This window comes from Humulus lupulus, chromosome 2 (assembly GCF_963169125.1).
Source record: "Humulus lupulus chromosome 2, drHumLupu1.1, whole genome shotgun sequence".
NCBI classification, from domain to species: Eukaryota; Viridiplantae; Streptophyta; class Magnoliopsida; order Rosales; family Cannabaceae; genus Humulus; species Humulus lupulus.
Genome location: NC_084794.1, coordinates 220614755 through 220630636, shown reverse-complemented (window position 1 = coordinate 220630636; position 15882 = coordinate 220614755). Strand labels below are relative to the sequence as shown.

Genomic DNA, 15882 nt, shown 5'->3' with positions numbered 1-15882 from the left:
GACCAGGTCTTTCCGGCTCACTTCCATAGTGGCCAACTTCTGAGCCCATTTCTCCATTTCTTTAGTAGGCGTCGGGCAACTAAAAGGACCGTTACGATGAAAGGAAAGATGGTTGGTAGCAATGTTTGTGGTGACAAAATACTGGCTGGCATACTCCCTAACCTTAGAAATGGCTTCGATATTGGCCAGATAAACATCTGAATCCTTATGGCTAAAATAGAATACCCCAAGCGGCCCTGCCGGGGGCTAGACTTGAGGTTGATCAGATAGTTTACTTCATGCGCGGAAGGCACTAGCCAGCCCCTCGGATTTATACAGGACATACAATGTGGACAGAAACCTAATACCTATAGGGCTAATTTGGGTAGGGAAAATCCCAAAATAATCTGCCACACTCTAAAAGTATGGCAGTAAGGGCAGGGTGGCACCAACAATAATACAGTACCTGTTCTAAGCGCAGAACCCGAATCCAGGATTTTCTACCCTCTACTAGGCGGTGGGCTTGAGAATGGTGGCACTTCCAAGTTTGAAATACTATTTGACGTTCTTTAGTTGCTTGTCGGAAATGGTGCTAGCGGGAGCTGAGTATAGGGGGGCTCTTCCGTCTCCTGAGACGGGTTTAAAATAGCTTCAGTATAAATATACATGGCATATTCTAGCTCAGAGCCTTCCTCCTGGCTAGATCTGACTGGCCCTTCATCAGTGGGCAGTACCTCTTGATTTTCAGTGATGTTGGCGCAGCGGGCCACATGGGGATTCAGTGCATCGCCCACACGGGCAATATTCTTTGTCTGGGCCATATTAGTCAGCTGGAAAATGGGCGTTTTAGGCTGGCTAGTACCTCTGCACAGTTATTGTGGCGGCATGTGTGATATTAGGTCAGTGATCACCTCCCCAGCGGTCTGCGCGTTCAATAAAAATGGGGAAAGGAAGAGGTGAGAGCACCGAACAATTCTAGTCGGTGTATATGTTTTGTATTTACCAACCAGTATAAAATGACGAACAGTGAGAAGCACCGACCAGCAAATAAAGCAGATCAAAGAATAAGCAGTGTCGAGGAAACAAAAAAATTTCAAAAAAATTTCAAGAATCGTTCTTCGTGATCTTTAAGAACACCAAACATAAACCAGTCAGAAAGAGGCACCGTGAGGCATATTTTCATGAAATCAAAGGCTAATACGAGTAGCCCATTCCTAGAACTACCCAAAACATTCATTCAAACCTAGATTCAAGCAACATGCAAATACCACCCATGGCTACAGTATAGAACACAGACAGAGAAAAAAGAAAAAAAATTCTCATACACAATGCCAAGTTAAATAGAGAAGTTTGGAAACTTACTTGCTGCAGGAGTATGGCGCCAGAAACGTGTTTGTGGTGTGAAGGCGGTGAGACACAGAAGTCGGGGCATGGACTAGCTCTCGAACAGAATGGGAGGAGGAGGTTTAGGGTTTTTGGTTTGGCTCTGGTTTGCATAAAGTAAAGAAGAAGGTGAAAAAAGAGCTTCGCCCTACCACAATTTAATGCATCCGTCCACTCAGCAGTCTCCTCAGCTGCTGTTAGTCCACCTCTCTCACCAATCACGTCTCCTCAACCGCCTCACATATCAACCCATTCTCGGTAACTGCACAACCGTCGATACAGTTTTTAAGATTGGCCATCATGATGCTTTATGGTTTCAAAAAGAGTCGGGAAAGAGTAAAAAGTCATTTCTTGGAAACTTAAAGAAATACTAAGGCTATTAATTGTACCAGACGCTATGCCACGTAGCAAGGAGCATAAACCCCTGACCAGGCTAGACATGGTGGTCCCCAGAAGAAAGTTTCCATGCTGCTTAGCACCATTGCAAACTTGGGGGGCAAGTGTTATCCCAAAAATTGACATATCTGAGGTAACACTAAGCTTGGACACATTGAGTAGACAGGGCAGACCTCCCAGCAGGTTAGTCGGTGTATACCTGCAGGGTATACGACAAGTTACTGCTCGGCATACTACCACTAGAGGCTCAGTTGCTCGGTATGATGGACAGTCAAACCTGGTCGGTGAGAAGAAGTTACACTCTCCCTTAGAAGTCCTAAAGAATTGCATAACCACCCGCAGAAGGCACCTAACAATCCTGAATACTCGGTCAAGCCTCCTAACAACAAGGACTGTAAATACCTGCGGGAATAATGAGAATTTTCAATCATTAGTTATGTTGTGTGCAACCCTTGGGCCTACATAACAATATAAATACAAACCCTCCACCACGGTTGAGGGAGTTCACGAACTTGCCTACCGACCAGTATTTAGAAACATACCGGACAACCTATTTTCATACCTAGCATCGACTCTGCCTCATTGTGTTGTCTTTTACACATAGAAATTCACTTGTAATCCCATGTGATCTTGTAAAAACTTTTAAGATTAATACAAATATAAGAGGAAGTAGGTCAATACCAATCTTTGGAGCCGAATCTCTATAAATTATAGTGTTCTTTATTATTTATTGCTCATCATTACTAGGTTCTAGGCTCATTTATTGTTCATTGATTACTCTACTGAAAGCTCTCAAATTAATTATTTTGACTCCGCGTCGGTTAGTTGGCTAAAGAACTGGTCAACAAATATAAATTCAAATGTTATAAAATATCATTATTATAATAATATATAAATACAAAACTAGATATTTATTAATTACATTAAATAAATTAGAATATTATAAAATATCATTATTATAATGATATATAATACAATACTAGATATTTAATAATTATATTAATATAAATTTAAATATTATAAATATTATTATAATAATAATATATAATCTTAATTTTTATAAAATTTTGCTATAATAAATATTTAGTAATTATATTAATATAAATTCAAATATTATATAATATCATTATTATAATAATATTTAATGCAAAACTAGATATTTAATAATTATATTAATATAAATTCACATGTTATAAAAAAAATTTATTTCAATAATATTACATTATATATAAGTGTCATATGTGTTCAAATAGTATAATTATGTAACTAAATAAGAAATTAGAATAACATTTATCTTCTATCAATAATAAGCAAATTTATTATCTAATCATTTAGGTGTGATTTGAATAATAACCTGAATGTTTTGTACCTTAAATATAGTAGTTTGTGATCTAAAATGTTATCATATTATTTTTTTTTCAAAAATCATAAACAATATTTTAGTTTTTTTTTTAATATGTTTATGTCATTTTTTTATATATAATATTGTTTATTTATTTAAAATTTACTTAATAAAAATAATTAATAAATTTTTTAAATAAAATTAAACAAACTTTTGCATTGTACGTTGCTTGCACTGCTTGCACTTAGTAATATTATATATATATATATATATATAGTTATCCATATATAAAAATCTGTTAGTTTTGTCAATAAAAAAAGTGACGCTATTATTGTAAATAAAATTTATAAAATGTTGTCGGCTGAAATTTTAAGGAAATTGCGTAGGGTACCATTTTAAGTGATCTTCTCTCCATTTTAGCTATGTTTTGAAATTCATTTTTTTCATACCCAGCATTTTAGTTATTGTTCCTGTTATACCATTTTCTTGCTCGAACACTCGCAATACAATATTTTTTGAGTAAGGGTACTATGAAAAATATGGTTAATATTAAAATAAATGTATTTAGTGACTAATTTTGGTTGATTAATTTGGATACTTTTCAAATTATCCCGTAAATTTGTCTAATGTTATGCCCAGGCCCAACTAGGTTCTGGTCCAATAAGTACTTGTGACCGATGTCTTGATGGAGAGCCCTACGTCGAAGGCCCATTTCACAGGTCTCTCTTTCAGTTTATTTTTCTTCGATGAAAACTCATTGATTAGCTAGCCACAATCTCGACTCATCGGGACTCGCCGATTCTTCCAGAACAAACCAGGGTTTGGCATTCGACAGCCATAGCCAAGAGCTCCGCTGAGAACGACAGAGTAAGAGGGGGACGAAATGTCTTCGTTTTTGCAAACTCTTTTGAATCCGAAGAAGAACTGGTTGGCTGCTCAGCACATGAAATCCGTTTCCCAAAGCCTCCGTAACTACGGTCTGCCCTCTTCTCCCCCCGAAAAAAATCCCTAATTCTGTCTCTGTTTATGAATTTTGTGTCTATGGTTTTATCCTAATGGTTGATTTGGTCATGTTTGGGTTGACAATTTGTTGAATTAGGGCTGCGATATGACGATCTGTACGACCCCTACTACGATCTGGACGTGAAGGAAGCCCTTAATCGGCTGCCCAGAGAGATAGTTGACGCCCGTAATCAGCGTCTCAAACGCGCCATGGATCTTTCTATGAAACATCAGTACCTCCCTGGGGATCTTCAGGTTGGCTGTTTTTTTTTTTTTTTAAATATAATTGGTGAACAATCATATGGGTATTCAATGTTTGTAATCTGATCCATTACATTTAATCTTCGTTTTCCTTATTTTGTGTTGCAATGACAAACGAATTGACTTAGGCGAATATATACTTAAGGTAGTAGAATCACAATTTTCAATGGGGAACGTTCATTTTGCATTCGGAAACTTACGGTCACCTTTTCACGAGGCTTAGAGTATCTCCATTTAGTGGAAATTTTATTTTCTTCTTCTTTTTATGGAGTGGATCGTATCTGGGCATCTGGCATATGCCTAGTTCTACATTCTGTTGTTGGTTTATCGTAGATGGAACATTGTTGTATCCGAAGTGTGTTGCATTGATCAATGCATAATTGAATTTGGAGTATCCATCTTTATATGTGAATGGAATGCAAGTTTAGGTTTCTCTCATGAGGTCTGGGTTCCCATTCATGGGAACGTTCAAAGCAATTTGTTAGTGGCTAATTGCTGCCAAAGATTGTAGGGTTTTGTGTGAAGACCTGATATAAAAAAATAAGTAACGCAAGTTAAGGTTTAAGCTATTTATTTCTAACACACATAATATCTTTCTTTCATTATTATTATCCTATAGAAATAGGCCACAATCACCTAAGGTTTCTTCACCCTTTTTTTTTGTAACTTTGTGGGATGAGGGTAGTTGGGTTTGTTCAATGAACACTAGGAAGTTACACTGAGCGACTGGTTCTACTCTGAACCCAATTTCAGTATTTCAGTTTAAATTGTCTGTTTTGCTGTTGTTTTACAGATGTTAAACGTTTGTCTTCTTTTTACTCATTTTCAGGCCATGCAAACACCTTTTAGGACCTACCTTCAAGAAATGCTTGCTTTGGTAAGTACTTATTGTGAATTATACAATAACGTTGTGGCTGCTGTAATTCACATATATATACATGTATATATATATAATTTGATCCTTAACGCAATATTTCATTTCTGTGCCGCTTGTTGACCTTGTGAAATAATACATTTAATTTGTATTGGTACAAAAAAGTCTTCATCTATATGAAAATATAATGTATGGATACCTAAGAGTGGTAAACCAAATGTTCAGGCATGTGATTTGCTCCTGCCAGTTCTGAGGTTGAATCCCTCCTGGGTGCTTACATAGTAATTGCTGAAGTTTTTTGGTTCTCAAATATTGTAAGGTGAGGTGGGAGCCTAGTTTCAAAGAAAAAAAACTTATATATATATGTATGTTGTATTGATATAATGTATGGATTTATCCCCTCGTTGCTTGTTGGAGAGCTATAACTTCACCGGTGAGATTGTTAACCAGGTTAGATCTATTTGATTTGGAAGTTCTTGATAAAATCCTGCAATATAAATGGGAATAACCGAAACCAAATTATGTTCATGTTGAGACAACTGATTATGCATCGAGTGTTTAACCATGTTCTGGTCCACAGTGAGAAGTATCTATCAGAAAAACTACTGTTCTGGTTATTTACCTTTAATATAACAGAATATGCTAAAATTAGTAAGTAGTGGATGGATGTTGAAATTAATTAGATTTTGGTAATCTATGTTAAGCTGTCAAAGACGAGGAAGTTTGTGAGTAACACATGGCGTATTTTCTTTTGCTGTATTCAGGTGAAGAGGGAGAGAGCAGAGCGTGACGCTTTGGGAGCCTTGCCACTATATCAGCGCACCATTCCCTAAGCATGTTATTGCTTCTTGTAACTATCTTTAAGAGCGGATCTCCGAGCATAGTTACGTTTGCGTTTGTGATAGATGTGTTTCAATACTGGAAGTGGAGATTGTTCCTCCTCTAGAGCTTATTTCCAATTATTTTGCCTTTAGGTATCTGAAAAGAGTTTTCGGACGATTGCCAGATAAGGCTTTGCCCTTTATTTTCGATAATGATGAAGGATTCAAGTTGTTCTGTTTTATATACTTCAATAAAATAAGGCTATTTGGTTTACAATTTTAACAGTTTTCCCCACCTTATTTTCAATTCAATTTTATAACTAACTCGTGAAAATCAACAAAGGTTATTATAGTATTCTATAAATATATAACTATTTCTATGCGAAAGCGATTGATATTAATGTTTAACTGGCATTATTGTCCAACATTTTACTATGCATTATTATCGCAAGATATAGAAATGAAATTGCATATATTTGGTTTTACTTCTTCCCAAGCACAATAATTGTCTCATTTTTTGCTGGAAGATATGTTTAGTAATTACTTGTACAAGATTTTGTAGTGATATAGAAAAGGGCAAAGAGCTTATGTTGTAAGAATATTACCGAGCCAATGATATAGCAGAATCTATTACTATTCAATATGACCATTTTACATAAAAAAAAAAAGTTTGCTATAAGTTGGCAGTAAGAGACACTGACATATCGATCTATAGACTATAGCTGTCAGAGCAGACAAATGTGTGGCCATTTTAAGATATGGTAGCTCAAAGTCTTCCCCTGTCATATTGTGAATGTACATGAGTTCTCATACCCTTTGGAACCAGATTTCACAATTCACATCCACAAAATATTTCCGCTCATCTCAATTATGGAATAGGGTACGTCTCTATCACTATGTCCATGTGCCGACGTTTTCAACTGTTCCTATTGTAGCATGTACCTTCCTTTAGGTGTAGTCCGAATGGTATGTTCCCTGCTATTGTTATCCATCATAATTAAAATTTTGAATAATGGAATTGATCACCAAACGTGTGGATGGATATGTCTACACCTGCAACGATAGCCTAGTATTTACTGGGGAAAAATATTGAGCGATGGAATTTTCCCTTCTTTTTTTGTTTTTCTTTTTTTTTGCGGTCAATCAGATTTTACAAAACCGTGTATATTTCCCTTGCTTGTGTACAAATAGCTATGAATAATATCAAAAAAGGTCAGGATTAAGGTAAGCTCATTCATCCTTTCAAAAAAAAAAAAAAAAAAGGTAAGCTCATTCATTTTAACCAACTGTTGGGAAAGAATAAGCATTTTACTTGGAGACTTTGGAGTAAAAATAAAAATTGACATGAAATCAAGGTTGCCAGCTTCCATGATTTTGATGAGAGGATTTTGGAATAAATTTTGCCTCGTGGGAAACTTATCTACTGTTGGACATTCCATGTGATACCATGAGCCCCATGCTTTAATGGTTCATTACAATACCATCCTCCTCTTTGTCTCTACTGTTTTGGGTTGCCCTCACTAGAAAATTCCCATATCTTAGTCATTTAATATTTATCTCTATACACTCTCCCATATTCCTATGTTTTTGGTCTCAATCAATTCCAAACTCCATCTGCCTTCTTTTCTTTTTAATCCTTCTCTTTTTATTATTTGAAGGTTGTCCACTTGTCATTATTAATGATAAATTTGTTGTCATGATAATTTCCCACCATTTTTTACTGTTATCCAAGTCATGCTTATGTAAGACATAAAGCCACGAGTCAATAATAATTATTTGTCTTAAATACATATTGAGAAAAGCAATGGATAATAGACCTCGCTACGTAATATGATCTAATCTAAAGCACAAAATGGTAAATGAAGAATCACTTTTCTCAAATCATAATTATCTACTCAAACCTGAAGGTGGCCTATTTAAGGTTCAATATATATCTCCTCCACCAAAGCCTTCGTAAGTAAACCTTTTTCTTCGTACTTGGTTTCCATTTTAAGGAACCACAACCTAATTCATTAATTTTCATTTAATAATAATAATCGAAGTTCCATGGTTGAGAATACTCTTATCTTTTACGAATTAAGTGGAGTATCATTAAGTGTAATGTGCTCTAATCATTATCTCATATATATATAAAAAATATCTAGAAACAACTTCATTAAATGAGTAAGAGGACAGTTGAGTCAGAGTCTGATATTGTCCAAAACAAGTTCACTCGGTTAGGTTGTCCTATTCCATCAAACATGCATACGTTGGATTAAACCCAAATAGTTCATCGTTAGCCAGCGCCATTTCAAAATCCAATGCATGGATATGGAATGGCGGTGGATCCTAATTGAGAAAAAAAATTAAAAACAAACAAACAAATCCCCAGGTATTCTTCGTTTCCACAGAAAGTAATTACAAAAAAAAAAGAAAGAAAGGAAATTCGTCATAAATTCACGAACATGGATAGATATATGCTTGAGTTCATCTCAAATCCTTTGTTTGTACTAGGGCGAGAGGCATGTGAAGATGCCTTTTTGGGTACTACACTTATTAATGTACTTACATCATGTTTGGTATGGCTGATTACAAAGATTGGAATGGAATCAAATATTAGATTTCATTATTTGCTTTGTCCTTTGAACTCCTGTAATCCCTTTCTATGAAAATTATCTCCAACACGGATACTTATTTCATTTCTACACTTATGGAAAGATAATTTCATTATTGAAGAAAAATTCAAATGAAATTAAAATGACTCTTGTATCTTTTTTTTTTTTTTAATATGATTAATTTTTCTTCTTCCATCATTTTAATGAACTCTAAGGACACTTGAATATTTTTAATCTCAATAATTTTATTTTGTAATTACCATTTAAAATATTTACAAAATTCAAATGCAAAATTATTTTAATCTATTATAATTTAAATAATCATTTTAATTATAAAACAAATCAATTTAAAGTATTTATAGTAATATTATTAGTTTGTTATTTAATTTAAAACATAATTCTCTTTTCAATTTAGTTAAATTTTGAATATTTTACATGTATATCTATAATTACAGAAAGATAGATAATTGACCGATGACATTTGTCTTTTTGTGCTTCTTCTTTTTTCTTTATAGCTATTTTTTTTATGTTTATCTTTTCTACAATTTGACATGTTATATTATATTTTGTTTATGCATTAGGGTTAGTACAGTAGTTTCGCTTTTAGTAGCTTGGCTCCTCGTTTTTGTTTTGTTTGAAATTTTTCTGCTACGTGTCTTCATAGAAAACTGCTATACGTTTTCTTAAAAAAAAATACTACATTTCTTTTAGAGTTTGGGACACCTTGTTATCATTGCTGGAAAAATAAAAATTAATGCACCTTCATTTGTCTTTATCCTTTTGGCCAGCAAAGAATCGTCTTAAGTACTAAACCTTTAATTAAACTTCTAATTTAATTTTCACCCCTTTGATTTCTTTTTCTTCTTTTTCAATATTTGTATAATAATTTTTGTGTTTATATAATATGTTACTAGTCTTTGTCATTGAATTTCTATCATGTTCCATTATCACTATCTTTAACTGAAATATAAATGTTATGGATGGAAAACTTTGAGTTGTTAATGGAGTTAGGATGGGTGTGACTCTTATGCAAACCCAACTTCTATTCAACCGAATATACTTAGAATAAAAACATATATTTTTCTTCTTTCATGTAGGTGATTTGAAAATGAGAAAAAGGGATAGACTGTTAGAAAAACAATGGCTGAAACATATCGTAGGTAAGTCTCCACAGCCTAGTCTATATATATAGAGAGGATACTCTTTTTGTGCATACCTTTTTGTTTTACGCTCGTAGAGTATTTTCGACACAATTTTTTTGATGACCATGTATATTATAGTAATTTAGAATATCTGCAAATTTTCAGGAAATTCCGAATTATTTACACTATCAAAAATCAGAGTAAAAAATTGGTTTATGCGCGTGGAAAGTAATCTATTTGAACCTAGTTTTCGGTATTGTAAATTATTCAAAATTTCTTGAAAATTTACATGAAGCTCTAAATAAGTATAATATACACCATTATAAAAAAAATTGCGCCGAAAATTAAATAGTATGCACTAGTGTATGCACTATAAAAAAAATCATATATATATAGAGAGAGAATGAAATAGGGATATTTTTATCCATATAACACTTATATCATTATATTTCCACACCTAAATAAATAAATAAGTGGACATTACACCCTATATGTGGATTTTTTTGCTATATAATTATTTTATGGGAATTTCAAATTGTTAATGTTTTTTATGCTTTTTTTTCTTTCAAATATATGACTTTTATATTCCTGTATAAATGTATAAATTAACAAATTAGTCATAATTTTTGTGTAATTAAGTTGTAAATTTTGAAACTTAATTGTTTAAAATGTCATATATCATATGACTTTTTTAAAACTTTAATTTGAGAAAGTTATAGTAATATGGTAAAACCATATTTTTATACATTAATTTTTTTTTTAAAAATGATATTTTTAGAAAGTTCTCATAAAATAATTATAATTCCAATGTTCAGTTAATAAATAAACCAAACATATTATTATTCTAATTGTTATTCTATTACTATTTCTATTACCATTCTAATTTCATTCCACTCAACCAAATGACACCTTTAACTATTACTTTTGAATTTTTCTTTTTTGTTCAAAAAGTTTGAGAAATAAAAGATTGGATTGGATTACCACTACAAAAAACCTCACCTTTGCCGGTGCAAATTTGCGCCGGCAAAAGTGAGGTTTTGCGCCGGCAAAGGTCGGCGACGTATCCCAGTCGCTAATTTCACTTTTGCCGACGCAAAATGTAATGCGCCGGCAATGGTATCTTTTGGCGACGAAAAAATGCGCCGGTAAAAATAGGGATGCGCCGGTAAAAATTTTTGTCACATTGTTGTGGAAAACACTTTTAGCGCGCGCCAAAATACGTCGGCAAAAGTTGACTCTTTTAGTGGCGCGTTTTTGCGCCGGTAAAGATGTATATATGCAGTGAGGGTTGAAACTTTTGCCGACGTAATTTTGCGCCGGTAAAAGTATTTTTTAAATAATTTTTTTATTATATTACTAATTTTATTTTCAATATATTAATATTAATTAATAAATTTTGATTTTAATATATTAATAATTATTGAATTTTTTAGTAATATTATTTAATTAGAAATAAAATTAAAATTAAAATTTTATAAATAAAAAAAAAATTACAACTATTAATATTTATTGTCTCCACCAAACATGAAAATATAAAAGTAGTTTAGTAAAATAAATGGCTAATAAATTAAACTTTAAAAAAATAAATAAAAAGTTCTACAAATGAGTACTGCCCGCCTCATCATCCCTGCCCCCATCAGCATCATCGTCATCGTCTAAATCATGTTCTGGTAAGTCAACAGAAAAACCAGGAGCCATTTCACCAACCTGCTTCAACAAAGCACTGAGCAGGAGATCTTAACGCCGTTAACGACTCTCAAGTTTACTATTATGCTTTTTTAGGTTCTGATTTTCAAGCATAATGTCCTCAGTTCGCTGCAAAAGGCTGTCTACTTCAGGTGGCAATTGCCCGAACATTTGAGAAGTTGACGAAGATGCTGCCCTCTTTGCGCCAATTGCCTTCAACCTAGGCAACCCCCCAAACCCTTTCTTATAACGCGAGCGGGGTCCAAGGACATCCATGACAATATCCATATCAGGCGGGAACTAACCGTCGACATTATCGCCGACACAAGAAGCAGCAGATGATACAGGTGCTGTACTCTGCGATGCTCGACGCTCGGTCATCTCAGTCTGCACAATAAAAACCACGTATCTCAAATTCCAATATAACATTATTTGAAAATATAACTTATAAATTTTTAATATAACAACATATAAAATATAACTTTATTATCTATCTGCCAACATCCTATCATTAATGACTGCAGACCAGTGATTGAAAAAGAATGTAATTAATGTTGTTCCCGTATCAGGGAGCAAGTGGGCCAAAGTAAATTTGGTCATGAAAATCCATATCTGAATCAAAGTCATGAAGATGTTGTTGATATATACGGTAAGTGCAGTTAATTCCATTAATAAGGAATTTACGTCTCCAAACACATACATCAACTAAATTTGCATGTCTTTGATTCAAATATGGATTTTCATGACCAAATTTACTTTAGCCTGCAAGCTCCCTGATACGGGGACAACATTAGTTACATTCTTTTTTTATCTTAGTCCACAATCATTAATCATAAAAATATTGGCACATAGATTATAAAGATTTAATTGTTAAAAATTTAATTAATAATTAATAAATAATTACTAATTGACAACAACCAATTAATAATTAATATTTATTAATTATTTACTAAACTTTTTTAAAGTTAAATGATCATAAATTAGTTAAGGTTATGCAACTTACATGTTTTGTCGCCGCTACATCACTAATCCACTTATCCTTCTTCTTGTGGAGGTGCTCGAATGTGTCGATCATGCTCGGGAGCTCGCCAGTAGATGGGTCCATCTAAAAAAGCAAATTATTTAAACATTGTGACATTTATAATATTTTCGTAAATGTAAGGATATATGTTATTATAATTTACGTGATCATAAACATGGGCAACGATGGATTTGGAACCATGTCCTCCTGGTATGGTCATTTTTTCTCGAACTTCTTTATTTTTCTTCGATATACGCTTCAAACAGAAAACAGTACTCATTAATCTAGATTGTAAACAATACTCAGCTTCTTTGTGTTTCCCAGGATGTCTAATCTGCAAATTCTCTAATTGCTTCAACACATCATCACTGGAGTAATCTTTTGGTGGTGGCCTGAGTTCCTTCTTACCGTCGAATAGTGCTCGTTTGCTCCTCCATTCATGATCCATATCAAGAAACCTCCTATGGCCAATGTATGCAATTTTACTTCTAATCCCTACAGAGGGAGTTTCTTCATTGCATGTGGGGCACGCCTTGTACTCTTTTGTACTCCACCCAGACATCATAGCATAAGCTGGGTAGTCGTTAATGGTCCACAAGATTGCTACACGCATATTGAACAAGATACTATTGTATGCATCTCATGTCTCGACACCATTCACCCATAACTCCTTCAACTCGTTAAGCAAATGTCTCATATAGACATCGATATCTTTTCCAGGTGAAGAAGGACTTGGAATTAAAATAGACAACATTAATGATTGTGGTTTCATGCACTTCCACGGCGGCAAGTTGTATGGGACAAGTATCACAAGCCACATGTTGTAAGAGTTGCTCATGTTCCCAAAAGGATTGAAACCATCTGTAGCCAACCCAAGCCTAACATTTCGAGGTTCGGCTGCGAAAGATGGGTACAACTCATCAAGGTGCTTCCACGCCTTACTGTCAGCGGGGTGCCTCATCACACCATCTTCCCTTGGCCTTTTAGAATAGTGCCATCTCATATCCTCTGCATTATATCTGGAACTGTAAAGCCTTTTCAATCTCGGCGTCAACGCAAAGTACCGCATGACCTTATGGGCCACTTTCTTCCCGTTCCCACGATTATCTTGCCAGCGACACTCACCACAAACTGGATAGAATTCCAAATTCGCATTCTCCTTCCAAAACAGTGCACAGTCATGCTTGCAAGCATCGATGGACTCATATCCCAATCCAATACTCCGCAACTTTTCCTTCACCTCATAGTTAGACTTAGGTAAAATTGTTCCATCAGGCATAGCATCGACTAACAATTCCAGCAAACCATCAAAGTAATGATTGCTGCACTTGTTAATAACTTTCAGATGCATCAGCTTCACCAAGAAGTTCAACGCAGAATACTTTCGGCAACCCGGGTACAGTTCACTTGACATCTCCTTAAATAAATTGTCATACTTGCCGCGATGCTGAGGATCATCTTGGGGAGGATCATTATAGTTTCCAGCGGGAACATCATCTTCAGCGTAAACATTGTAATGCCCCAAATTTCCTAATAAGGTTTAGGACCTTGATTAGGAGGCCGGGAGGGCCATAATTGCTTTATTATGCTATTTAATGATAATATGTATGTTTAGGTGTATTAAATATGCATGTGAACCCATTTGTGATTAATTGGGCGATTTTCATATTTTGGCCATTTCGGGCATTTTTGGCATATATGTGAAATGAGCATGGTGCTTTGTTACTTTACTTGGTTATGCCAGGGTTACCCAGCACAAGACGATCCTAGGAGGTAAGCTAGTGGAAAGTCACAATGGGATTTAAGCTTGACTTGGAGTAAGTCAAGGGGTATTTAGAGCATTACCGGGTTATTGGGTAATGGGAATCAATATTTGGTGATAAATTGGGAGTTAGTAAGACCAGGAGGAAATTTTGGAAGTTTTGACTATAATGTCCCCGGGGGTGTTTTCGGGACCCCGAGAATTAGGTTTTATTGGAAGCTACTTAAGCTTGAAGTAACCCTTTTAAGAAAGAAAAGAAACATTATGTACGTTCTCTCTCCCTAAAAGTTCCTTTTTCGTCTCCCGATCGCGTTTTCAAAGATAAATTGAGTTCTAGGACTCGGAATCAAGCGAGGATCGAGGTATAGCAATCCTAAGGAGAATTAGAAGATTATTAGCCAGAGGATTTAGTTGGAAACAACTCAATCGGAGGTAATTCAAGTTTAAGTTTTAAGTTTTTAAAAAGTTTTTAAGCTCGAATTGGATTTTGTGAATCGTTGAGTTTTTAGTTTGTTTGAGCCTCAGGTTTTGGTGGTTTTGGACCATTGGGGAGTTTGGGAACTTTGATTTTATGATTGGAAATGTTTAGACATGTTTTTGGGAGGTTTTAAAAGGTTTAATGCGAAGGAAAATGGCTGCCCCGAAGTTGGGCCGCGGCCCTATTCTTGGGCGTCGCGGCCCTTGCTCGATGAAGCTGGTGCAGGAATTTGTTCCTGCTGGGCGCTGCGGCCCTATGCATTGGGTGTCGCGGCCCTTGCTTCAGGTTGTGCTGGGGGCCGCGGCTCAAGGTTCCAGGGCAGCGGCTCAGGCAGGCTTTTGAGCCCGTTTGCATGTTTTGACCCTGGGAACATGGTTTTAGGCCTCGGGATCATTCCTACTACTCGGATTAGTGAGGATTGATGTCTTGGGGGCTAAGTTTTAGTTCAAGGATTGGTTTTAGAACTTGAACTCATTGGATCACCATTTGTGGTTGTGACTAGCTTATCACTAGAGTCTTGGAATCGGGATCGTGCTTGTGGCTCATTTGTTGGTAACCTGTGCTTAGACCGAAGGTAAGAAAACTGCACCCCATATGTGACATGCATGGTTATGTTTGATCCATGTTGGATGTTTAAATGCAAACATTGATAGCATAATGAATGCTTGGCAGTCTTGCCCATTTGCATATGATTATTATTGAGGCATGCCAGATGGTTAAGTGTGATACATGTGATGCACGAGAAACATGTGATTAGGGAATGCCATGAATGATGAATATGGGATTGGTCAGAGCTTGAGTCTCTGTGTTTGTGCTTGATCAATATTATGCTTACAACTATTAGGTAAGCATGCTGAATGTTTTACTCTTGGATAAATGACATATGATACATATTGATAGCATTGCTTACTTGTGCATGGCTCTGACTAACTAGTCAGAATTGGCAAAGGTGTCAGTATCAACTGTGAAGCTGTGACTCACTAGTCAGGTTCGGCAGTGGTACTGGGCACTGGTCACATTGTGCTGACTCACTAGTCAGGACGGCCTTATCATGTTCCACGCAAGCCAACAAAGATTAGATCTAATCGACTTTCTGCATTGGATGACTCAAAGAGCATTAATGACGGACCGACCTCAAGTT

General features: G+C 35.2%; 1 protein-coding gene across 2 annotated transcripts; it reads left to right on the top strand.

Annotated features, from left to right (window-relative positions):
• The first annotated feature begins 3784 nt into the window (after positions 1-3784).
• On the top strand, positions 3785-6335 carry LOC133818985 (cytochrome b-c1 complex subunit 7-2, mitochondrial-like). Of its 2 annotated transcripts, XM_062252127.1 has the most exons (5): positions 3785-4077; positions 4200-4357; positions 5193-5240; positions 5463-5556; positions 6002-6335. In XM_062252127.1, the coding sequence occupies exons 1-4, from the start codon at positions 3984-3986 to the stop codon at positions 5517-5519; spliced, it is 357 nt and encodes a 118-aa protein (XP_062108111.1). In that variant the 5' UTR covers positions 3785-3983; the 3' UTR covers positions 5520-5556; positions 6002-6335. The 2 variants fall into 2 exon arrangements, with proteins under 2 accessions (XP_062108111.1, XP_062108110.1); XM_062252126.1 differs by lacking the exon at positions 5463-5556.
• Positions 6336-15882: the final 9547 nt, after the last annotated feature.

Excerpts from the sequence above, each read along its gene's own strand:
- LOC133818985 (XM_062252126.1), top strand. The coding sequence starts at position 3,984 with ATGTCTTCGTTTTTGCAAACTCTTTTGAATCCGAAGAAGAACTGGTTG. Across the intron at positions 4,078-4,199 it reads CCAAAGCCTCCGTAACTACG|GGCTGCGATATGACGATCTG; the intron begins GTCTGCCCTCTT and ends TTGTTGAATTAG. Across the intron at positions 4,358-5,192 it reads ACCTCCCTGGGGATCTTCAG|GCCATGCAAACACCTTTTAG; the intron begins GTTGGCTGTTTT and ends ACTCATTTTCAG.